At 42.3% G+C, this 25,870-nt stretch overlaps 1 protein-coding gene across 3 annotated transcripts; it reads left to right on the top strand.

Moving 5' to 3' along the window:
- The first annotated feature begins 2,259 nt into the window (after nt 1–2,259).
- Nucleotides 2,260–22,344, top strand: LOC129007286 (oxidoreductase HTATIP2). 3 transcript variants are annotated; one of them, XM_054437924.2, is made up of 6 exons: nt 2,260–2,318; nt 2,805–3,000; nt 5,725–5,832; nt 15,153–15,290; nt 20,755–20,816; nt 21,546–22,344. In XM_054437924.2, the coding sequence occupies exons 2-6, from the start codon at nt 2,806–2,808 to the stop codon at nt 21,769–21,771; spliced, it is 729 nt and encodes a 242-aa protein (XP_054293899.1). In that variant the 5' UTR covers nt 2,260–2,318; nt 2,805; the 3' UTR covers nt 21,772–22,344. The 3 variants fall into 3 exon arrangements, with proteins under 3 accessions (XP_054293899.1, XP_054293897.1, XP_054293900.1); XM_054437922.2 differs by having other exon boundaries at nt 2,278–2,480; XM_054437925.2 differs by having other exon boundaries at nt 2,280–2,366.
- The last annotated feature ends 3,526 nt before the right edge of the window (nt 22,345–25,870 follow it).

The following is a 25,870-nucleotide window of genomic DNA, read 5'->3' as shown; positions in this document are numbered from 1 at the left end:
ATAATATATATTATATATATTTTATATATTTTATATATATAATATATATTATATATTTCATATATATAATATATATACACATTATATATATATACACATTATATATATATAAAACATATATGTGTGTGTGTGTGTGTGTATATATATGTCCAAGAGTAATGAAAACATGTTACTGCAGAAAGACTGGTCCAATAATGTTCATAGGAGCCTTATTCATAATTAGCCAAAAGGTAGAAACAAACCAAATGTCCATCAACAGGAGAATGTTTAAACATGTTGTGGGATATTCATACTGGAATACTGGAAGGTTACTCAGCAATAAAAAGGAATGAATTCCGGATACATGAAACAACCAGGGCTGATTTACTCATTTGGCATAGTAGGCACAGTTCTGAGGCCTGTGAAAATAAACTTATAGGTGGAAGAAAATGTTTTAGGTGAAAGAAATTGTCATATTCATCTTTATAGCAACATAGTCATAAGACATAATTTTTGATTATATAAATAGTTTGTCATATTCATCTTTATAGCAACATAGTCATAAGACATAATTTTTGATTATATAGTGTGTGTACATAAAATAAAGGGGCTCATGAAGTGCTTAGGGCCCATAGAAATCATAATGCAGGCCTACAAACAAGAATAAATATTAAAATATGTGTTAAGCCAAAAACCTGGGACACAAAAGAGTACATGCTGTACTCTTAAATAGAATTCTACAACAGGCAAAACGAATCTATGTTGATAGTGACCAGAAAGTGATTACCTCTGGAGTGGGGAGAGATTGCCAAGAAGGGAATGAAGGCACTTTCAGGGATGGCAGACATGCTCTATATCTTGTTTTTGGTGGTGGTTATTTAGGTGTATATACAGTCTTCTAAAATCATGGAACAGAACCTTTAGGAACTGTACATTTTATTGTATATTAATTATGCCACAATTTTAAACAAAGAAAGGGGAAGAATAGACAGTAGGGTACAATGAAAAATTTCTGTGACAGATTTGATAAATGAATTACTAGGACAGTGTTTGCTGACAAGGTTTAACATTGCATTCTTGTAGAAAAGCTTTAGGAACTCAAAGGGAAGAGTCCAGGCACTGTGACAGGCCAGTGGGGAATGAACCACACTGCTCTGTATCAATCAAGCTTTTTTATTGCAAACAACAGAATATATCTGGTAAGCTTATACAGCACAGGAATTTATCAGAAGAATAACAGGAAGTACTGTATTCACAACAGTCTCTGAAAACAGGCACAGGAATTTAAGACAAGATCAGACCATCAGATGGCTGGTGGATTATATGATGCCATAATCCTATACCCTTGCCCCACCCAACCCACATATATCTCAGGCCTTCACTGCATCTTTTCATTACTCCTCCAAAACTGAAAACCTATGTGTGAACCTCTGGTTGGCTGAGCCTAGGCAAGCCTACATATAATAACTCCCATGGAGATGGAAGAGGGAATGTGTTTCATTGGCTTCTAGATGTGAGGTGGGGCCCCCAAATGACTGATGTTCCCAACAAAACCTGAACAATCTGAAATTATTCAGATTTCTGTTTGTCATTCTAACCTCTGTTCAGGACTTCCAAGATCCAGGACAGGCCCAGTGTAGATACCTGTGTCCCAAACCACTGATCTGGGCTAGGAAGCCTGAATCACAGGTGTGGAAGGTCACCCGGGTTCAACCATCTAGGTGACGAATTAGGCCAGGACCTGGGCAGGGAGACCAATTATTCTGGGGAGATATGATGAGAGCTTGACTTACATGGGAGAAATATTTGTAAGGCAGATGCGATAACAGGACTTGATAAGTCTGTAGTGTGGAAACGCTAGAAAAGAAAGGAATCAAAGGAATCCTGATTTCTGACTTGACAGGGTAGAAGGAGGTGTGTGTGTGCGCGCGCGTGTGTGTGTACGTGTGTGTAGGGACAGTGACACCAAAGAGAGGCTAGGAATAGGTTTGTTTTATTCCTGTTTGGGGTGGTTGTGTGGGCAGGGTTAAGTTTTTGACGTGGTGAATTTGAGATGATGGCCAATGTACAATTGACATTCCAGCTGGGGGGTCCATTGAAGATCAAGTCTGGCAAGTCTATTAGCTGGGGCCTGGGTGAGCTGAGCCCAGCAGGTGAGGGAAAACGCGGGAAGAGGTTCTTGCAGATTCCTGACTTAGGAAGGGTCGCGGGTCCGCGCACGTGCTCTCGGGGTCACCTTCCCCGCGCCTGTGAGGGTGCCGGGAGTTCGTCCCCAGGTCCCGCCCCTGTGGGCGGGGCGAGGCAGCGTCGCCGCGAGGCCACCCGGAAGACCAAGCCGGGTAGGCGCTGTCTCCGTCGCCTCCAACCCCCGGGGCCGACCAGGGAAGGTGGGATGCTCTGATGGCCCGGCCTGCGGCGCTGAGCGCGGCGGCGGCGGCTGCTCTGGTGGCCGCCCTGCTCCTGCTGTGTCGTGAGGACCCGGGGCCGGGGGCTGGCCCCAGGTAACCCCTCCGCGTATGGGACCGAGCTGGGCCAGGTCTCCTGGCCGGGCCGGGGATACCGTGGGGGATGCCCAGTGATGCCAGCAGCTTGTGGCACCTGGGCGCACCCTCCAGCTCGGGCCCCTTCCGATGGGTCTGCTGGCTCAGGTGCGGGAGATGGCCGGGGAGCCGCGCCCGGCACGTGACTCAGCACTTTCCCCAGAGCCCGTACTGCGGAGAACAATATCCTCCTCCCTAACAGATAAACAGCCCTTGTTCCTCGGGGTAAGGACGGGCAGTCCCCTGACACCCTAAGACCGGCACCTGTCGATGTTATTTCCCCAGCATGGCCGAAACAGAAGCACTGTCGAAGCTTCGGGAAGACTTCAGGATGCAGAATAAATCCGTCTTTATTTTGGGCGCCAGCGGAGAAACCGGCAGAGTGCTCTTAAAGGAAATCCTGGAGCAGGGCCTGTTTTCCAAAGTCACGCTCATTGGCCGGAGGAAGCTCACCTTCGACGAGGAAGCTTATAAAAATGTGGTGGGTATTTCAGCTGGGACTCAAATGGACCCCCAGGATTCTGCGAGGTGAACATATTTCATTCCTAAAGGCTGAATACTGCCCTGCCAGTGGTGGGGGTAGTGAAAGGCCATCAAAACTTGGCCAAGATTGGTCTGTGAGAGTCCCTCCCAGAAGTCTGACGCCTGGATTGTAGCCCAGGTGTGCCTCCCTCCCGCTCATTTTGTGGTCTTGGGCAAAGCCCTTCTCTCCATCTGCAACCCTATAAAGCTGGGTCTGGGTTGTAATGGGGGTGGGGGCTGGTGAGACAGAAGAGCACTGTTTTCAGGCTGTCTTCTAGAGGCAGCCCTGGTGACCTTGAGAATTTTCTCAGCCACTTTGCTGATTTCGTCAACCTGCGCACTTCACACTAATATTGTCAGGGATTCTGAAACTGCTTTGCAGAGTGAGAAAGGTCTATGGCAGTGAAAGGTGGGGTTATTCACTTACAAGAATTTGCCCTGCCCGACTTCCCAGGCTTGAGTCTGTAAATCAGATAGTCCCTTAACTCTAAGTTAAACTTTTTTTTTTTTTTGAGAGGGAGTCTCACTCTGTCCCCCAGGCTGGAGTGCAGTGGCACAATCTCGGCTCAGTGCAACCTCTGCCTTTCAGGTTCAAGTGATTCTTCTGTCTCAGCCTCCCGAGTAACTGGAACTACAGGTGTGCGTCACCACTCCTGGCTAATTTTTGTATTTTTAGTAGAGACAAGGTTTCACCATGTTGGCCAGGCTGGTCTCGAACTCCTGACCTCAGATGATGCTCCCCCTTCAGCCTCCCAAAGTGCTGCGATTATAGGCGTGAGCCACCACACCCAGCCTAAGTTACACTTTTATGATTATAGGAATGATATACCAGACTTCTGTCTTGTCATGACCCCCTAAATATCACAAGCCTGAGTTTCTTGGAGATTCTGTTCTTTATTTAAAGGGAATTATCTGTGAACTGCAACAAATTAACGTAGTGTGATCTCAAGACACCACAGCTGCAGAATTTGGCCCCACAGGTTTCATAGGACGAACATTTCAAATAATAAGCCATCTTGCAAATAAATGTTCTTGATTCTCGCAGGTCTGTGTTCAGGTCATGGTGTGAATGCCTTTGGTCCATCAGGACTTGTTTATTTAAAACAGACATCTTTGCTCAGGCTGAGGCAGATGTGTTCTCACTGGTTTCATGGGCTGTGTCAGATATTCATGGTAATTAGAAGCTGAAATTGAAGGCTGGGCGTGGTGGCTCATGCCTGTAATCCTAGCGCTTTGGGAGACTGAGGCAGGGGATCTCTTGAGGTCAAGAGTTCCAGACCAGCCTGGCCAACATGGTGAAACCCCGTCTCTACTAAAAATATAGAAATTAGCTGGGCGTGGTGGTGCACTCCTGTAATCTCAGCTACTTAGGAGGCTGAGGTGCGAGAATCACTTGAACCCAGGAGATGGAGGTTGTGGTGAGCAGAAACTGTGCCACTGCACTCCAGCCTGGGTGACAGAGCAAGACTCTCTGTCTCAAAAAAAAAAAAAAAAAAAGAAAAAAGAAAAAAGAAAAGAAACAAATTGAAATCTGTGTTTTGAGTGTCGAGTTTTGGTGGCACATCTGTTTGACTAGGTACTTTGTGAAACCCTATTTTTCTTTTCTTTTCTTTTTTTTTTTTTTTTTTTTTTTGAGATGGAGTCTCGCTCTGTCACCCAGTCTGGAGTGCAGTGGCTCAATCTCAGCTCACCGCAAGCTCCGCTTCCTGGGTTCACGCCATTCTCCTGCCTCAGCCTCCTGAGTAGCTGCGACTACAGGTGCCCACCACCACACCCGGCTAATTTTTTTTGCATTTTTAGTAGAGATGGGGTTTCACCATGTTAGCCAGGATGGTCTCGATCTGACCTCGTGATCCACCCACCTCAGCCTCCCAAAGTGCTGGGATTACAGTGAAACCCTATTTTTCTTTAGCGTCATAGGCAGTTCCAGAAAAATTCTTTTCAGAGTTGACGGTAAGGATGGAAACCAACATTTTATCTGAGTTCTTGATGATAGGAATTTATCATGCTTTCTTTTTTAAGTTATACAGCAAACTTATAAGGTTAGATGGAGGTTCTTAAACTTCTGTGTGCATGAGAATTAAGGTGGGTGCTTGTTAAAAGTGCAGATTCTGATTCGGAACTATTGGCGTGGGATGTAGGAATATGCCTTTTTATTAAGCACTCCCTGACTAATTATAATGCAAATGGTTCATGGATTGGACTGAAGGAAAGATTATCACCCCCATTTTACAGCTGAAAAAAAAAAAAAAAGCTGTAGTGTATGATGAATAACTTGCCCATAATTACATGCCTAGTGAGTAGCAAGCCCAAGATTTGCAGCTAGGTCTTCTTTAAGATGCCAAACGGCATCTCTTGCCCTCACATCACACCTCAGTGGTCTCCTTCCTGGTAAGCTACACACAGGTCTTTTATTTTTACAGAGAGAGATTATAATCGAACCTGACTTCAGAAATCTGGATCACTCCTAGTCCAGTTATATAGACTGTGGACATATGTGTGTGTTGTTGATTTTCAATTGAGGTTCATTGCTTTTTGGTTGGAGAAAAGGAATTTGTAAAATTTGATGTTAAGTGGACAGGCCTATCAGTAATGTTCTGTAACTTAGTCTTTAAATCTAGAGGGGGTTTTTGGTCTGTTGTTTAAATAACATGAAACTACATACAACTGTGTCCTTGCCTAGAATCAAGAAGTGGTGGACTTTGAAAAGTTGGATGACTACGCTTCTGCCTTTCAAGGTCATGATGTTGGATTCTGTTGCCTGGGTACCACCAGAGTGAAAGCTGGGGCGGTAAGGAAGGCGTATGCTCTTTTCCCTTTTTGCTGGCCAGTAATATCAAGGATTCTTTTCTTGCTCACTCTTTTTCTTTGTGCCTGTTGCAATGTTTAAATGTGAATAAGCCTTTATTGTTTAAGATTCTATATGCTGCACTAACCTTTGGTATCCTTTTAATAGTACTGATAAGTTTGTCTTTCAAAGTAACCCTTGAGTTCAGGCCCCAGTGCTGGAGATGTCGTAAATATTTACATGATTTTGCCTATTGTGATTATCACTATCACTACATCCCCTGACTAAGGGAAACCATGATGTCTGAGTAAAACTGATTGGTTTATGCTGTTAACAATCAGCTTTTTTCCCCCTTAATAAATGTTTGAAAATTTGAAATGTTCTGTCTCACTTGAGTGATTTGCTTCAACTTATTTTCATGTCAAGTTTTAAACTTCTGGAATAGAACATCAGAACACAGGCACGATTCAATCAGCCTCCAGCAATGACTCAGCCTTCAGCGATGATTCAACCCCACGAATGATTCAGTCTTTACTGACGCAAAAGTCTTTTAACACACATTTTATTTTCTTTTTAATGGTGTTCTAAATTGAGTCAGCTCCTGTCCAGAAGTCATAGTTTACTACATAGTTAGAAGTCGGAGTTTACTACATGGATTCTGGGCAAATATTAATGCAGGTACATCTTATTTAATTTATACTTTGACTATAGTTTATTCCTCTGGCAGAATTTACATGCTGGAGCTGAAAAAACCTGCACATTCTGCATATGTATCCCAAAACTTAAAGTAAAATTTAAAAATATATAATAATAAATACACAAATAAAACAGAAGAAAGTGAAAAAAGTAAATAAATAAATAAAGTCGGTTAGCCCAGGCACAGTGGTTCATGCCTGTAGTCCCAGGAAAAAAAAAAAAGAAAAAAAAATATTATGACTATGACTCTGCCGTGGGAACTCTCCTTAGGTTTATAAGCCAGACCCTTTCACCTGAATCATTAAGGGAGCATATAGTGAAGAACTATTCATTTATACCAACCGAGTAGTTAGACTCAGATGTATTTTCTGGGCCTCCTTGTGATGCAAAGAGTAATTCTATGTATGCTTTCAATCAAGATGTATTTCCATATCTTCTGCAGATCTGCATATCTGTCCTAGAACACAGCTGGGATTTGAGCTCTGTGATGGGAACTATGGATTATAGAGAAGTTTGACTTTCCCAGGAATTGGCACATTATCTCTCCTAGAAAGGGTCATGTTCCTGCTTAACAGTGGATACAGTCTTTTCTGTCCCAGGCACAGTCACAAGTGGTGTGCCCTCCAAAAGCATTGAAAAACTTTTGTTCCAGGACACTGCAGGTTTGTCTCAAGTGCCAACCTGGTTTTGGTGGTGAGTCAGCAAAACAAAATGCTGCATTAGGCATAGAAGGGTTGATTTTCATGACATAAGGCAAATCTCATTATAGGGTATGCCAGGGAAAAGTCTAAACTGCCTTTTGTGTTCAAACTGGGTAATGCAATTTTAATCAGAGGAATTGTGTGTCTTCACTATCCAGAATTTTCTTTTTTAATGGGGTTGGTTCTCCACCTCTCAGGCTATTTAATACCTTTTGTTCTCCTTTAAAATCAATTTGGAAAGATAAAAGTAATTAACTAGTAAGCAAGAATAGACTAATGAGCCTAGACTATTCACCTAGCTTAGAAATGAATTAGGACTTAAATGATTTAAGAGGTTAGTGGTGGAAAGCAAGCTGACACTTATACCAGAAAAGTGTTTTGTTTGTTTTGGGGGGCTTTAAAAAAAAACGAATTTGGGCTGTGTACAATATAAAGTTGGGAGGTTGTGATAACTTCAGCCAATATGAAAGAGGTGACAGTTCATACGTGGCTAAGTAACGATAGTGTTTTAAGTGGGGGTTGTGGATTTCCAAGCTTATCCCAGCTGGTGTTCTGGGTCAGCAGCCCTCTCTGAGAAAAGAGTTCATTGGGTGGTTTATCATATGAGTACTACAAAGCTAGTGGCAAAACTAGCACGCTTCACTAGGGATTTTGTAACTGGAACACCCCATATATTGCCTTAGCAGTCTGGGTTTCCAGCAGAGAAACTTCAAGAAATTCAGCGTTTTTGTCTCAGTATTGAGATCCTCTGAGTAGGTGGCTTATTTCCCTGTAATGTTCAGTGTATTAGTTTGCTAGGGCTGCCATAACCCAAGTAGCTTAAACAACAGAAATGTATTGTCTCACAGTTCTGGAGGCTAGAAGTCTGAGATCCAAGTCTCAGCAGGCTGGTCAGTGCTCTGAGGCTGAGCCCTTGAGTTTCAAGGCTCTCTCCTTGTCTTTTAGATGGCAGCCTTCTCTTTGTGTCTCTTTATGTGGTATTTTCCCTGAATACCTGTGTCTATGTCCACATTTCCCCTTTTTGTAAGACCACTAGTCATACGGGATTAGGGACCACCCTATTTAATATGATCTCAACTAATTACATCTGCAATGAACTTATTTCCAAATAAGGTCATATTCTGAGGTAATAGGGGTTAGGAGTTCAACATATGCATTTTAGGGGGATGTAATCCAACCCACAAAATTCAGTATACTCAGGTTTCTATTGACACTGGTTCTAGGAAAAGGTCTATTAGCTTTCTTCAGCTGTTTGGAAGACTATTTCCTTTAACAGTAGCTGGGTAGATGCTAATCTTCCTTTTCATATTCACAGAACATAGTTGTTCAGTCAATGCACTGGCTCCCTGACTTGGCCCTGATCCAGATCTACTGGATCAGAATCTGTGAATTTGGAAGTTTGGAATCTGTATTTTTAGCAGGCTCCTTGGGAGATCCTGATGCAGTCAACCCTGTCCTTCTTGTTGAACCTGCTTTCAGGAGGCATTGGGGTGTATTAATTCTCCTCACTTGCTGGTTTTCTGGGTACTGTGGTCCTAGATAACCTTCACCTTGCTTTAGTGAGTAACTTGTTTGCTAGTGAAGATCAAAATAGCCTTTGAAAACCAGATCTGTATTGTCCCGGAGAGAGGCACAAAAACTTAGAGATGCCAGTGAGAATAGTTCATTTCCCCTTATTTGTATCAAAAGAGGGATTTGATTAGTGAATTCAAGGTGGTTCTATGTGGTTTCACCTTTTCATTTGTCTCCTCACCTGGTAGTAGTAGGCTCCAGAAGTCCAGGTTCTTGTTTTCTGTTGAGTGGATGATGTCATTAATGTGATTAATGTGGCTACTGTGACATTTATTAGGCATCTCATGGCCCATCTCATTAGAATCTTATGGCTTCTGGTTCTGATCTGCTCTTCTAATTCAAAGGTTTGCAATACAGCCTGCCACCTGTTTTTGTACAGCCTGTGAGCTAAGAATGTCTATATATATATATTTTTTTTTTTTTTTTTTTTTTTTTGAGATGTAGTCTCGCTCAGTCACCCAGGCTAGAGCACAGTGGCACAATCTCGGCTCACTGCAAGCTCCGCCTCCTGGGTTCACGCCATTTTCCTGCCTCAGCCTCCCAAGTAGCTGGGACTACAGGCGCCCGCCACCACGCCCGGCTAATTTTTTTTATTTTTAGTAGAGATGGGGTTTCACCGTGTTAGCCAGGACGGTCTCGATCTCCTGACCTCGTGATCTGCCCGTCTTGGCCTCCCAAAGTGCTGGGATTACAGGCGTAAGCCACTGCACCCGGCCTATATTTTTAAATGGTTAAAAAATTCAAAAGAATAATGTCATACCACGTGAAAATATAAAAACTTCAAATTTTAGTCTTTATACATAAGGTGGTGTTGGGACACAGCCATGCTCATTACTTTATGTATTATCTGTGGCTGCTTTTGTGCTATTAATATAATGGTAGAGCTATATAGTTGCAACAGAGGCCTGCAAAGCTAAAAATAGTTACTGTCTGATCCTTTACAGGAAAAGTTTGCCCACCCTTGTTCTAATCTCTGTTGTTTTATTTGATGTCTAGGAGGGGGCTTGTGAAGTGGTGAGATCCTAGCTGGTTCAAGGGACCCAGATCACAGGCCCTGTTTGGTTGCCAAGTAGCTATGGAGCCTGGAGTTTGCTGGTTAGCTTTTGGAGGCCACTGCCTCCTTGTCTGTCAGAAGGAGGTGACCAGTGAACCCACCTTCCTACTGCAAAATTCTTAAACATTTTTCTGTTTTTTTTGAGACAGAGTCTCATTCCATCACCCAGGCTGGAGTGCGGTTGTGTGATTTCAGCTCACTGCAGGAGTGCGATTTCGGTCACTGCAGCCTCCACCTACCCAGCTCAAGCAATCCTCCCACCTCAGCCTCCCAAGTAGCTGGGACCACAGGCATGTGCCACCATGGCTGGCTAATTTTCGTATTTTTTTTTTTGTAGAGACAGGGTTTTGCCATGCTTCCCACCCAGGCTGGTCTTGAACTCCTGGGTTCAAGTGATCTGCTTGCCTCGGCCTCCCAAAGTGCTGGGATTACCATGAGCCATCACACCTGGTGTGGAAAATTCTTTGACTCTATGAAACACAGAAGAAAGAATATCCAATTGGAAAACTTTTTCAAGAACATATAGATTGACCCAGGAATCCTCAGTATCTGCTTGATTTTATTTATCTATCCAGAACTCCTTCTCTAACCAAGATCTTTCCCCTACCATTGAACATCAAATATGGAGATGCCCTCCAGGACACAAACAAAAGGTGCCTCAGATTATACCATTTGGTATTTGTCAGCATCTTTGTTTTCTGGTCTAATTTATAGGGTTGGATTGAAAGGGAGTGAAGGAGAAAGAACCTGAAGCAGAAATAGGGCTGAGTGGGACCTTTACAGAATGATAGATGCACCCTTCTTGGAAAAAGATCCCCATGATTTACTTTTTTATAAATTAATTAATTTTTTAGAGACAGGGTCTCACTGTGTTGCCAAGGCTAGACTCAAATTCCTGGGATCAAGCGATCTTCATGCTTCAGCCTCTTGAGTAGCTGGGATCACAGACCACCGTGCCTGACCCCATGACTTTCTTGAGTCGTTTAGATGTGCTCACTTGTCCTATCAGTCAGCACTGAAATACTATACCTTGTTAGGATGAGTTGTTCTGAAGCCAGAATGTTGTTTTTAGTTTTCAGGCACTGGTAAAGAAGATTAGAAGAAATACTTAGTAGCTTTGGATTTTAGTAAGACTTAAGAGTCGCTGGAGAATCTGTTGCCTTTGATGTTGTGGAGCCTATGAGGATATCTCTACTGAGTGTAGTATACTGTGTTTATTCTTTTTGAGAGGGTGCTGGGAAAGGACTTTATAGTGGGAACTTATTTAATTAATTCCTTTTTCTAGAAGGGACTCAGATTCCTAGCTTAGAGCAGGACACATTGGCTATGGAATCATAAAGACAGAATCACATGTGGACTTAATACTCTCAGAAGAGATGTCTGTCCACATGGTTAGGGAAACTAAGTACAGTTTTTCTAAAAATTGTGTTTCTGAGATATGAAATAGCTTGCTTTAGTTAGTTTTTCTGTTGTTTTTTTAATCGAGCTATTGGAGAACAACAAAGGGCATGGATAAGATTTTAGAGATCGCTCCTTTCATCTGTAAATAGAATCTTCCTCACTCCAGAGAAAACTGGTGTGTGATACCTCCTAGTCAGTCATCAGGACCCATGCTTCAGTTTGATTTTTAAGTCTTTGAAAGCTGTTGACCCTTTTGCTTTTGAGTTTCATTCACCAGCTAAAAGGCCACGCCATCAGGGTGACGGAAGTGAAATTCAAAATTTAGTGGGCTTGGAAAAACGCGTATTTATAATGAGCTTGAAGGCTCAGAGGATTTGTGAAATCGTTTTGGATTAACAGCCATTGATTGCTAATAAAACAATATTTAGCTTTGTCCAGAGAACAGCAATGGAGAAAGGTATGGGCACCTTGTCAACAGGCCCCATTGAGCAGGGATGATGGGCTAAGTGTGGGGGTCTCTGCAGCAGCGTGGGTGCTCGTCCTTCAAGGAGCGGTTGTCAGTTGTTAGTAAGGCGGGTGAAAGGAAGGACGCCAAAGTCTGATGGCTGGGGTGGTATTGATGTGCCTTAGCTGACTAATCAGATTGAAAAAGTCCCATGGTATTTATGTCACTTTAATTTTCATCAAACAATTGGAGACGACAGCACTCTATTAAGGAGAGGTTGATCCAGAACTAAAGCCAAATAAATTAGGGTCTCAGTTTAATCAAATTATCCTTTTACTGGCTCTGGATTAAGTGAGAGAGACAGCGTCGGTCCGGAGACTTGTGATTGGCTGAATCTTACCCTTATTTTTAAAGAAACGGATGAAAGAAAAAGTATTTTAACAGACAACTATAATAATCCTTCCGATCAGTCTTGCTAAAACAACAACAACAAAAAAACTGAATTTATTTCACTAGTCAACTGTGTCATTTTGTTGTGAATAACTAACCTGTCATTAAAATCAGAGTTCTGGTGAAATGGCATAGGGAAGAAACAGATGTGGAAGAAAAATTTAGTGTTTTAGAATTTTTCTATGTAGTTTTGGGCTGTTTCTCTTGGCATACTTTCAGCACATCTAAAGTCTCCATTTGGAGAATGGCTCTGAGGGTAATCACTTCTCTCAGGATGTGCTGAGTATTAAAATTGGTTTGCTTTACACTGATTTCAAAAGCAACAGCATGAATTTGAGTCGGTATATAGACAGCATGGCAAGTCCGTTGTTCAGGATTGAGTGTCAAAGTATACAACAAAAAGTATAGAAAAGGAGATGGTGATGACTCGTGAGTAAAGAGGTAAGTTTATATTACCCATAAACTAAGGTAGAAAAAGTAAGGCAGAAAAATAACACTGTCCTCCAGGTGGTGGATATAGTTAAAAATGTACTTGTGAGTGATGGGAAAGGAGGATGAGGAAGGCTTTTACAGTAATGGTAATGTTCTATTTCTTGATCTTGGAACTGGTGGCAGAGCATGTTCAGTTTATGAAAATTTATTGAGCTCTATACTTATGTTTACTTTTATGATACACTTCCATACAAAGTTAAAAAATCTGCATGGGCGTATTGTTTTAAAATTGAATTCTGTATTGGTTTCCTATTGCTGCTTTAATAAATTCCTCAAATTTAGCAGCTTAAGACAACACAAATTTATCATCTTAGAAGTCTGACACGGGTTTACCTGAGATAAAATCAAGGTGTTGACAGAGCTGCATTCCTTTCTGGGAGGCTGTAGGACAGAAACCATTTCCATACGTTTTTCAGCTTCTAGAGGCCACGCCCATTCCTTGGCCTGTGGTCCCCTTCCCATCCTCAAGGCCAGCAACGTGGTAGCCGAGCCCTTCTTAGGTTGCATTACTCCAGCCTGCTCTTCTGCCTCATTCTTTTACTTTTAAGGGCCCTTGTGATTACATTGGGCCAACATGGATAATTCAAACTAATCTCTCTGTTTCAAGGCCAGCTGATTAGCACCCTAATTCTAAACACTGAATTTCTAAAACACTGAATTTCTCTTCCACATCTATTTCTTCCCCTCATGCCAGTTCACTAGAACTCTGATTTTAATAATGGGTTCGTTACAACAAAATGACACAGTTGACTAGTGAAATAAATTCAGTTTTTTTGTTGTTGTTGTTTTAGCATGATTCATCTTGCTTCTGCCTAAATACCATCTGTGATGGAATTCCCCCTTGTCATGTAACATGACATATTCACAAAGATTAGGATGTGGGCATCTTTGAGAGACCATTATTCTGCCTACCACAATCACGGATTAGTCATTTTCATTAGCGAGAGAGGGTGGGAGATAAAAAAGGAACATGGGTACAGTGAAAAGAGCACTGCTCAGAGTCCAGAATCTGCACTCTGCTCTCGGCTCTCCCACTTCCCAGCTAACAGTTCACCCGCCCACTGGACCTTGGTTCCCGTCTACATCATGAGGGGACTGGATGTGGTATTTCCTAAGGTACTTTCTAATATTCTATGAAAGATACACATTGCCCTACCAAATAGAACATTTAGAATCAGTAACTACTGCAGAGCAAATTTTTAATTAAAAAAAAATCAGGCTGGGCGCGGTGGCTCACACCTGTAATCCCAGCACTTTGGAAGGCCAAGGTGGGTGGATCATCTGAGGTCAGGAGTTCAAGACCAGCCTGGCTAACATGGTGAAACCCTGTCTCTACTAAAATACAAAAATTAGCCGGACATGGTGGCGTGTGTCTATAATCCCAGCTACTTGGGAGGCTGAGGCAGGAGAATCACTTGAACTCAAGAGGCAGAGGTTGTGGTGAGTGGAGATCATGCCACTGCCCTCCAGCCTGGGTGACAGAGCAAGACTCTGTCTCAATCAATCAATCACTGGGGCAGTAGTCCAGTCTTCAGATTTGGAATTCCTACTACTCTAAGACCTCATTCTGTAATTGTGACTACCTATGAAGTTCAGCTTCAATAGACTTTAGACTTGTCTTCAGCTGTCTTGGGTTTGAAGATGCCAGAATTTATGGTGGTCTCAAGAGACTGTTACTCCTTGGAATTCCCTTTTCTGGGTAAAGGTGCATGCTTTTCAGTTAGGCCCTGGAAGTGAGTCTATATTCTGTTATTTGTGTCATTCTCTTCCCTCCCCCTTTTATTGCCACTTAGTTCTGTTTGTTTATGACTGGATTTACCTTTTCTCTGCTTTCATTGGAGTTTTGTTCATTCATTTTTGGAGCATCTACCATATGCTGGACATGTGCTGATGCTGAGAGATAAATTAAGAAAAAGGACCCAGCCACTGCCCTCACTGGACTGAATCTAGATTGGGTGTCTCCAAACACTTTTGATTAGAGACCCATTAATAAAAACGTTTGAGGATGCATTCTTTACTAATGTGTGAGGTACATTGTAAAGCATACACAAAAATTGGGAATTAAATAGACTTTGTTCTCTTAGTGCCTGGGGAGTGTCCTCACCCACACTCAGAGACCCTACCACATTAGAATTGACACAGAAAACAGAGGAGTGTAAAGTTGTAAAGTTATTAAGACAAAAAAAAAGTTCTGGCTTAAAAGTAGTTTCTCAGCCTGATCTTACTGTTCCCTTTGTTCTTTGCAGATTTGTTTGGTGTCTGTGTTTCAATGTCATTGTCCTTGTTTCCTTATTGCAGTCCAGCCTTGCTGCTAAAGCTGGTATGTCTATCCGGAGGACCAGACCTGGAGCCTTTCCCAGGGTCTAAGCCTGACTTTCAGTGTATTGCTTGGACACATTTTATTTAGATCTCCATCCTTCCAGGCCTCCCAGCCTGCTACCCAAGCCAAGCAGTAATCTTTAAGATGAACTTGCTGCTTTTTGGAAATAACTCATGTCCTTTTCCCCCTTAGGAGGGATTTGTTCGTGTTGACCGAGATTATGTGCTGAAGTCTGCAGAGCTGGCAAAAGCTGGAGGGTGCAAACATTTCAACTTGCTATCCTCTAAAGGAGCTGATAAATCAAGCAATTTTTTATATCTACAAGTTAAGGTTTGTGCAAGTTTCTGTTTTTCATACACTTTGGAGAACCCTAGCTATTTGGCAGTACTAAAGAATATAAAAGATTACATAATACAAAAAACATCAAATGCATCATATTATGCGTTTGTATGGCTACGGGACTGCAGGAATATATTTAGTAAACAGGAATGATTTGAAAGGTAATTTCCAATGTCTTCCTCTCTATTAATTATCCAGCAACAAATGGAATGAGATATGGCATCTCCAGCCTTGACTGCCAGCATGGCAACTTAGCATTGGAAGAGACTTGGAGGCAGTGATTCTTAAACTTTTCTGTCAGTTTCCCTAATGACTGAGAGGAAAGAAGAGCTTTTATTTGTCTAGAGATTTGGAGAAATCTATCCTGAAGCAGTATTCTAGTTACAAACTCAACTTTCTTTTCTTTTTTTTTCTTCTTCTTTTTTTTTTTTTTGAGACAGGTTCCCAGGCTGGAATGCAGTGGCATGATCTTGGCTCGCTGCAGCCTCTGCCCCGCCAAGTAACTGGGACTACAGGCACGAGCCACCATGCCTGGCTAATTTTTGTATTTTTGGTAGAGATGGGGTTTTGCCATGTTGCCCAGGCTGGTCTCAAACTCCTGAGTTCAAGTGATCTGCCCATCTCAGCCTCCCAAAGTGCTGGGATTACAGGTGTGAGCCACTGCGTCTGGCCTCAACTTTCTTAAAAGTCTTACGTTTTATCTTTTAAAAATTTATGCACATTTTGCTATTCTTAGTACTATACATATCCCTGTTTATTTTAATTTGAAAGGTTTCTATTAACTTACCTTTGAGTTAAATTGATGCTGCTGGAAGATAGGCATGGCTTTGTCTTTGTGTGCCTCCCATTGCACCCCAGGTGCCCACAGTTTAAGCAGCAGAGCCACAGAGGTCATTCAGCCATAGACTTTTCCTATGTGAAGTCCTTTTACAGAAGTTCATCTCGCTTCTGCTTAAATATCTCCAGCACTACAGAGATTACTATCTCATTAGCCAACTTTTTCTATTTTGGGTCAGATCTACTTGTCCAAACGTCTTTACCTTGAAGTGAAATTTATTGCTATGTAAATGCAAATTGTTATCAGTTCTGCCTTTTAAAATAACAAAAATACATCCAGTCTTTCTTTTGCATTGTAGTTTTTAAGACATTTGGAGATTATGGCCTCCTTAATTGTATGTTTCCCAGGCATAACACCTTTAAGTCCTTGCACCATTCTTTATGGGTTCCTGTGTCTAGCTCCTTCATGACTGCATCACTTTGCTAAGGGTGAACTTTGCAGTGATATTATACTGGAACTGCAGTGGGAGTACTATTCATGCTCTGAACACTATGTTTTTTTTAAAAAAATAAGATATAAGATTGTTACTATTTTACCAAACATCCTTATTATGTTGTTGGCTCATGATCAGCCTGTAATAATAAAATTTTCCAGATTTTTCTCACATGGCTTATAGTTGATCCATATCTCACCTATCCTAAAATAGTATTTTGAACCAGATGAAGATCAGTGAGCCACCCATGAAATTACATGATGAATGGAAAAGTTTCCACTTAATTGTCAGAGTTTAGAACAATCCTTAAAAGGAAAAAAGTCTGTTTTTCTTTTTTTTTAGAGTCAAAGTCTTGCTCTGTCACCCAGGTTGAAGTGCAGTGGTGTGGTCACAGCTCACTACAACTTCAAATTTCTGGGCTCAAGCAATCTCCAGCCTCAACCTCCTGAGTAGCTGGGACTACAGGCATGAGGCACCAGGCCCAACTTGTTTTTCAAAATACTGACTTATGTGGGTTCTGAGAAAGGTTATCAAATAGGATTTTTGCCCTCATTAGCAAGATCAACATTTATACCTTTTAGGAAAGAAAATATATGTAAGATATTTCCTCATTGTTAAAGATAAAGGCATTATTACTGACTCACTGGGTTAATAATCATAATAATGATTTAACCAGATTTTTTAAAAAATAGCTAACATTAAATGAGCCAGGCAGTATTCTGAGGGCTTTTATGTGCACTTGTGTGGAAACAGGTACTGTGATATTAAGACCACCAGCTGTTGGCTGGGCATGGTGGCTCACGCCTGTAATTCTAGCACTTTGGGAGGCCGAAGTGGGAAGATCACTTGAGGCTGGGAGTTTGAAACCAGCCTGGGAAACATGGAAAAACCCTGTCTGTACTAAAAATACAAAAATTAACTGGCACAGTGGTGTATGCCTGTAATCCCAGCTACTCGGGAGGCCGAGGGCAGGAGAATTGCGTGAACCCGGGAGGCAGAGGCTGCAGTGAGCCGAGATCACATCACTGCACTCCAGCATGGGAACAGAGTGAGACTCTGTCTCAAAAACAAAACAAAACAAAACAAAAAACAACAAAAAAAAACACCAGCTGTTAAGCGGCAAAGCTAGAGCTTGAACCCAGGCTGTCTGATTCCAAGGCCTATGCCACTAGCTATTAAGTAATGAATAGCCTTTGTCACTAATACATGCAAAAGGGACTCAGCAGAGATTGGACCATGACAGAGCCTCAGCAAATATTAAGGCCAATACAATGGAAAGACACTTCTGATTTCACTGCAATTGGCCTGCATTACCTGCAGCCTGGGATTATGAATTAGATTAATAAAGGACAGAAATGACAACCAAATGATCCAACCCAGAATGACACTGAACAATATATAATTGCTTTTACAATTTGGAAAGATTATCTTTCCAAAATAATCCTTCGACTATTGTGTGTAACATTCCTAGTATTTATTGCTTATTTTCTCAGCCTCCATGTGTGTATGAACTCCCCTGCCCCACCCAATTTTAGAAACTCCTTTATTGTTTAGGAACATTTATTCTACTCATTGAAGTTTCAATTGCATTCATTCATGGTGGGCCAGCTCTGGGGGCCTGGATCAATCATGTGCTTTATGAGCACTCTGCTGGTGCTGTGGGGGGACGTGTCAGGATGTGGAGCCCAGAGTACTGGATGGGCCTCATTTCCTCTGTTCTCAGGGTTTATAAGCTTTGGTTTCCTCATCTGTTCAGGGTGAAGGTACACTTTCCAGACATGTGACATTTTATTATTGGGTATCATCCTTGACCTCAAGGAGTTTATAATCTGCTTGTATTGGGGGATCCCCAAAGATACCCCCAAGTTTGGTAATTCACTAGAAGGTTTCATAGGGCTCAGCATATAGTCATACTCACAGCTACAACTTATCGCATTGAAAGGATATAGGGCAAAATCAGCAAAGGGAAAAGGTGTGTTGGGTGAAGTGGAGGAAAGTAGGTACAAGCTTCCAAGAGGCCTCTCCCCATAGAGTTTGCACAGGATGTGCTTAATTTCTCCAGCGATGAATGTTTTCTGCCAGAGAAACTCATCTGAGCCTAGGAATGCAGGGTTTTTATGGGAGCCAGTTACATAGGCACCTTGGCCTAGCAAAATTGCAGCCCTCCAGAAGAAAGGCAAGTTTTCAGCATAAACCACATTGTTTGTACAGACAGTTTAGGCATAGTACATGACCCTTATCAGATAGAGAATGGTGGGAACACACCGAAAATCCAAGTTTGCAAGCACAAGCCAGGGGCCAAACTTGCAACAGGACTTTCTAAGGAAGCAGTCTCAGCCTGCTATGGTATCTCTTTTATGCACACTTCTAATAGGGACAAATCTTTTAAAAAGCTAAGAAATGGGCCAGGCGCAGTGGCTCATGCCTGTAATCCCAGCCCTTTGGGAGGCCGAGATGGGCGGATCACGAGGTCAGGAGATCGAGACCATCCTGGCTAACACGGTGAAACCCCATCTCTACTAAAAATACAAAAAATTAGCCGGGCGTGATGGTGGGTGCCTGTAGTCCCAGTTGCTCGGGAGGCTGAGGCAGGAGAATGGCATGAACCCAGGAGGCGGAGCTTGCAGTGAGCTGAGATCGCGCCACTGCACTCCCGCCTGGGCAACAGGGTAAGACTCCATCTCAAAAAAAAAAAAAGCTAAGAAATGTGTGTACACATAAAATCTTGTGTATGACTGTTCATAGCAGCATTATTTATAATGGCCAAAGAGTGGGAACAACCTAGATGGCCATCGACTGATGAATAGATAAATAAAATGTGATATATTCATGCAATAGAATATTATTCAGCTACAGAAAGAAATGATACATACTACAACATGGGTGAACCTTGAAAATATTATGCTAAGTGTGAGGAGACAGTCACAAAAGGCCACAAATTATATGATTCCATTTATATGAAATGTCCAGAATAGGCAAATCTATAGCGATAGAAGGTAGATTAGCGGTTGACTAGGTTCCCAGAGGGTAGGGTATGAGGAGTGACTGCTAATGATATGGGATTTGTTTTCAGGGTGATAAAATATTTTAAAACTTAGATCGTGATGAAGGTTACACAGTTCTGTGTATATACTAAAAACCACCTATTAAAAAAAAAGAACGGCCAAGCGCGGTGGCTCTCGCCTGTAATCCCAGCACTTTGGGAGGCTGAGGCGGGTGGATCACTTGAGGTCAGGAGTTCGAGACCAGCCTGGTCAACATGGTGAAAACCCCATCACTACTAAAAATACAAAAATTAGCCAGGCATAATGGCGGATGCCTGTAATCCCAGCTACTTGGGAGGCTGAGGCAGGAGAATTGCTTGAACGTGGAAGGTGGAAGTTGCAGTGAGCCAAGATCATGCCCTTGCACTCCAGCCTGGGTGACATGGTGAGACTCTATCACAAAAAAAAAAAAAAAAATACATAAATAAATAATTAAAATTAAAAAATTTTAAAAAAGAAAAAGATATTTAAAAATAGCCACTTAAATGTCTGGATGAGACAGGTTAAGTGCCAATTGAGTGGTACACACAGGCCGAGAAGGAGGCGTGCATGACTGTGTGGTAGTTCACAGGCCTTTGGAAGTGCCTGTGGGCTGAGCTCCTCAGGCATTTTGTTTCCAGAGATGCCTGCCATGAAAATGCATGCTTTATTTAACAAATTAGATTTAAAGCATCATCTAGATGTAATCTGTCTTAAAATTTTGTGAGGTTTAAGAAGTGAGTAATATAGTGAGTCTATGGTTTTCTGACCCACTGGAACTACCTATAAACCAAAAAAACGTTAGTGTCTGCTAGCATGCAACATGAATTCTGGACTAAATAGAGGATATTCTTTTATGATTGTACTAACATATGACTTACCCTCTCTGAATCTGTTTTAATATCAATGAAGTGAGAGGACTGACTATGCAGCCATTCACTCATTTAGTGGATCTTTTAAATGCAAGACTACACATCAGGATTAAATGATCTCTTCCTTAATTTCCAGACTCTTTGGTACCTAAAATTCTAGATAAGGATATTTTGAGTATTGAGATCTGCAAAAGCAGATTATCTTCAAAACCACAAATTATTCTCTCTTAAACTTCACACAGGTGAGCTGGTCTCGATTAAATACTGAAAATGTGTTTTTTCTTAATAGGGAGAAGTAGAAGCCAAGGTTGAAGAATTAAAATTTGATCGTTACTCTGTATTTAGGCCTGGGTAAGTATAATATTTATACTGAATGAGAGTATGCCACTGTTGGTTAATCCCTAGATACTAATTTTTCATTTGGAAAGGCTGACAGCTGAAATATCTAAGATATGAAAGACATTGGCTAGAGGTAGATTGCTTCTCTGAAGGACATACCTTTTTGCTTAGAAAGAAAGGGTAGATGGTGGGGCCCGCTTCAGAATAGTCTGGAACTTCCTGGACAGCATTTGCTGCCTTCTTAAATCCTCTTCATGTGCCAAATAAAACCTTACGTCTACTGTATTAGTCTGCTCGGGTTGCCATAACAGAATACCATAGATTGGGTGTCTTAAACAACAGAAATTTATTTTCGCACAGTCTGGAGATTGGAAGTCCAAGATCAAGGTGCCCTCAGGGTTGGTGTCTGGTGAGGCCTCTTTTCCTGGCTGGCAGACAGGCCACCTTCTGGCAGTGTCCTCACATGGCCTTTCTTCTTTGTGTATGCAGAGAGAGACCTCTGATGTCTCTTCTTCTTATGAGGACCCCAGTCCCATCACTAGTCCTATTGCATCCTTAAGACCTCATTTAACCTTAATTACTTCCCTTAATGCCTTATCTTCAAATACAGACACATTGGGGATTAGGGCTTCAACATTAGAATTTTGAGGGGATACAGTTTTGTCCGTAATGCCCACTGTGGTCTCCGTGCAATTTACCACCTCTTCCTCTGCTTTTCTTTCTTTTTTGCTTTCATTTTAGAGTTCTGTTATGTGATAGGCAAGAATCTCGCCCAGGTGAATGGCTGGTTAGAAAGTTCTTTGGCTCCTTACCAGAATCTTGGGCCAGTGGGTATTCTGTACCTGTGGTGACTGTGGTTAGAGCAATGCTGAACAATATGGTGAGACCAAGAGACAAGCAGATGGAACTGCTGGAGAACAAGGCCATCCATGACCTGGGGAAAGTGCATGGCTCTCTCAAGCCATGACCACACTGGATAAATGGTTTTTATTGTCAACCTTAACACCCATTACCAAATCGGTAATTTCAGGGTCTAAAAAAAGTCAGCATGTTTTAACTTTGTTGTTTTACTATCCTCAGGCATCCATTCCAATCAAGAAATGATGGTGCTCTGCATTCAGTGGTTCAGAGCCTGGTTATACATATAGATCACTCAGGGAGCTTTGGAAAAATAAAGATTTGTCAGCCCTATCTCAAACTTGAATCAAAATTTCTGGGTGTGGGCACAATAATCTATAATTTTCTTTGTTTATACTTCCCCTGATGCCACTGGTTCTGATGCCACTGGTTGGGGGGCCTGCTTTGAAATGCTTATCTGCAGAGTCACAGCAGCCATGAAAACCTTATGACCGTGCAAATGAACTCTGCTCTAAAATTGTTGACATTCATGTCTCTGAGTTACAAAAGTGCTAATTCACTACATGTAATTGTGTAAGTAAACACTGTGCCTTTACTACTTCTTTATGTAATAGAAGTTGTATACCTAAGCTTATATAATACATAGGGAGGATTAAATAAAGGAATAAAGATGAATGGACAACTCCTGGGTGCCTCTTAGATTGCTTGAAAATGCCCATGTAGTGTGATTATGCAGCATTTCAGCCTATGGGGTGATATAATAGCAGCTAATATTTACCAAATGCTTGCTAAGTACCAGTCTTTACATGTGTTATCTGTGCTTTAACCCTCTTATAAACTATCCTTATAAAGTGATACTATCATGTTCATGTCTTAGATGGGGAAATGAGGCTCACTGTGGTTAAGTGCCTTGCTCAAGAGTCCAAATCTGAAGAACTGAAGCGAAGAAATGGCAGAGTCAGGATTCTAACCCAGGTCTGCCTGATCCCATAGATCGTGTTTTTAAGCACCCTGCAAGAGCACTCTGTTCCCGTATATTTCCAGGTAGTTCCAGTTGATTGTTACTACATGTTGTGGATGAACAAAATCAAAATATTTGGGTTTCTCCATTGTTCTAGTGATTAATCACTAAATGTTCACGTAGCCAGTAAAATTCTATGCCACCAAACTTTAAAGTGCTCATGCTGCTGCACTTTAAAAATTAAGGCAAAGGAAGATGCAGAAGGAAGGGTCAAAGCCAAGAGGAACATATATTGCAAATTTCCATCATGGAACAAAAGATGTTAATGTAACTTGTCTTAACGTCTGCACCAGGGAAGCAAAGTGATTCAAGTGATTCAGTCAATTCTTTCAAGACCTACTGTATGCCAAGTACATTTCAAGCTTCAGTATACACTGGAGGATAAAGGCCATTCTCCTTAATTTGGAGTGTATATGCTTAGAAGGGAGAAGACATTCCCAGTGTCAGTCACCCAAAAAAGAGGCATATTTTAGGGCAGGGTGGGATATTGAAATGTGAGCTTTAGAAGGAAATGAAATATCTTCCTTCTGCCAGGTGGGGTTCCCTGGGAGTTGGACTTTGAAGAGCCTAAATGTGTTGTTTCGGTGGTGAAAAAGCATGGGCTGAGGATATGTTGAGGCCTCTGGGCTCTGAAAGCAGCTAAACCCAGTGGCCTGTTTTAAGTTATTCTCCTTATATCATTTCCTTACTCACAAACCTTCGAGCAGGTTTCATTCAACATGTTATTCTGGTCTCAGTAGTGATGTGGGATAATGAGGAAGGGTCTGTGTTCACCTTTGGAGTAGAGAGAAAAGCAGCACTCTCTTGAGCTCTGCATTGTGGTGAGATAGGAACTTACTAAGGAACAAGACTCTGGCCCAATCACTCCTCCACAATGGGTGTTAACTTGTTTTATTGTCAGCACCGAATGGACTGGGTGTTCCATTTAGTACTAAGGGATTCAGGAAGTTTTCCACCAAATGTTACACAGACAGAAAAAGTTTATGTTGGAAGGATGAAGGGAAAAGTTGGATGGGCCCAGGTAATCAAAAGTGTTCATTAATTCATTCAGCAAATGCTTATTCAGTGCCTCTTATGTGCCACTGAGCACACAGGCACTGGGGATGCATCCATGAACAATGACTCCAACTCAAGAGAGCCAGCAGCTATTCTGGCAATGTCCTAGGATGTAAGAAAGCTTCAAAATTAATATTTGGGCCAGGTGCAGTCAATCACGCCTGTAATCTCAGGACTTTGGGAAGCCGAGGTGGGCAGATCACTTGAGATCAGGAGTTCAAGACCAGTCTGACCAACATGGTGAAACCCTGTCACTACTAAAAATATAAAAATTAGCCAGGCATGGTGGTGAGCACCTGTAATCCCAGCTACTTGGGAGGCTGAGGCAGGAGAATCGCTTGAACCTGGGAGGTGGAGGTTGCAGTGGGACAAGATCGCACCACTACACTCCAGCCTGGGCAACCGAGCAAGACTCTGTCTCAAAGAAAAACAAAAACTAATATTTAATGGATTCTGTCCTCTAGGAATTTACAATTAAGGGAGAGAAGTACATTTAGAAGTACATTTAGCAATAATATAAGGCATCATTTTTATTCAGTGAATACATTCAGTATCTATTAATACTATGGGTCAGGCCACATATTATGTGCCAGAGAAATGAAAGTAAAGAGACATGGCCCTTACCCTTATTGTTCAGTGCTGTGGGGTATCACCAAAAAAGAAAAAAAAAATCAAGTAAGCAAATGGTGGGTGCTAAGAAACTAACAGGATACTCCTGAAATAATGGTGGAAACTATTTTAGAAATGGCCTGAGGAAAGTGTTTCTGGTTGAGACCAAAGAGACCTACCCATGTGTAGAACATTCAATGATTAGCAGTAAATAAAAGGCTTAAGGGTGGGACCCAAGGTGAAGGGTTCCACTGGAAAGAGGCAGGATTATGCAGGGCCTGATAGGCCAATTAGATAAACTCTGCTAGAGCCTGGGGCACTCCCTCCTAAGAAAGAATTCTGGGCCGGGCGGTGGCTCACGGGCAGGTGGATCACCTGAGGTCGGGAGTTCCAGACCAGCCTGACCAACACGGAGAAACCCTGTCTCTACTAAAAACACAAAATCAGCCGGGCGTGGTGGCACATGCCTGTAATCCCAGCTACTCTGGAGGCTGAGGCAGGAGAATCGCTTGAACCCGGGAGGTGGAGGTTGCGGTGAGCCTGAGATCGTGCCATTGCACTCCAGCCTGGGCAACAAGAGCGAAACTCCGTCTCAAAAAACAAACAAACAAAAAAAGTTCTATGGTTTGAATAGATATAAGGAAAGGAAGAAAGGGAAGTGGCATGAGGCAGGCAGGGGAACATTTGTATTCTTCCCCACACAGCAGCCAGAATGTTACTTTCTCAACACATCTGAGAGCATCACTCCCTGGCTTAAATAGTTCAACCATTTTCCATTGTTGAGGACAAAGTTAACACTTATGTCTGAGCACTTTACATGTATTAACTCGTTTTATCCTTACTGTAGTTCTGAGGTTAGTGCAGGTTTTTTTTTTTTTTTAAGATGGAGTCTTGCTCTGTTGCCCAGGCTGGAGTGCAGTGGCACAATCTCGTCTCACTACAAGCTCCGCCTCCCAGGCTCAAGCAATTCTCCTGCCTCAGCCTCCCAAGTAGCTGGGATTGCAGGCGCGTGCCACCACACCTGGTTAATTTTTGTATTTTTAGTAGGGACAGGGTTTCACCATGTTGGCCAGGCTAGTCTCCAACTCCTGACCTCAGGTGATCCGCCCGCCTCAGCCTCCCAAAGTGCTGGTACTATAGACGTGAGCCACCGTGCCCGGCCCAAGTGCAGTTATTATCCTTGTTTTGTATTTGATGAAACTGAGGCAGAGAGAGGTCGAGTAACTTGCCCGAGATCACAGTTACAAAGTGACGTGGGTAGGATTCAAACCCAGCAGGCTGCCTCTAGAGTTCACGTTCTCACTTAACCAAAGATTAAAATCCGTTTTGGGGGGTTTGACGCCTATCTGTCCCTGCAGTAGACCCACCCTGGCCCATGCGGTTCGTTCCCTCTCGCCAGCTGCACCCCCTCCAAGACATAGGAGCCCAGAAACCAGCCGAGCCTCCAGCGTTTGGCCTCCTTCGCCACCAGAGGGCGTCATGGGCCGATCGCCCCTCCGCTAACCGCTCATCCCAGGAAAAA

This window comes from Pongo pygmaeus, chromosome 9 (assembly GCF_028885625.2).
Source record: "Pongo pygmaeus isolate AG05252 chromosome 9, NHGRI_mPonPyg2-v2.0_pri, whole genome shotgun sequence".
In the NCBI taxonomy this organism is placed as follows: Eukaryota; Metazoa; Chordata; class Mammalia; order Primates; family Hominidae; genus Pongo; species Pongo pygmaeus.
The sequence above is the reverse complement of the archived record's forward strand: the minus strand, read 5'-3'. Positions and strand labels throughout refer to the sequence as shown.

Bases quoted from the DNA above. Each gene is read 5' to 3' on its own strand.
- LOC129007286 (XM_054437922.2), top strand. From the start codon at position 2,380: ATGGCCCGGCCTGCGGCGCTGAGCGCGGCGGCGGCGGCTGCTCTGGTG. The intron at 5,833-15,152 runs GTAAGGAAGGCG...TTTCCCCCTTAG, and splicing joins CCAGAGTGAAAGCTGGGGCG to GAGGGATTTGTTCGTGTTGA. The intron at 15,291-20,754 runs GTTTGTGCAAGT...TTTTCTTAATAG, and splicing joins TTTTATATCTACAAGTTAAG to GGAGAAGTAGAAGCCAAGGT.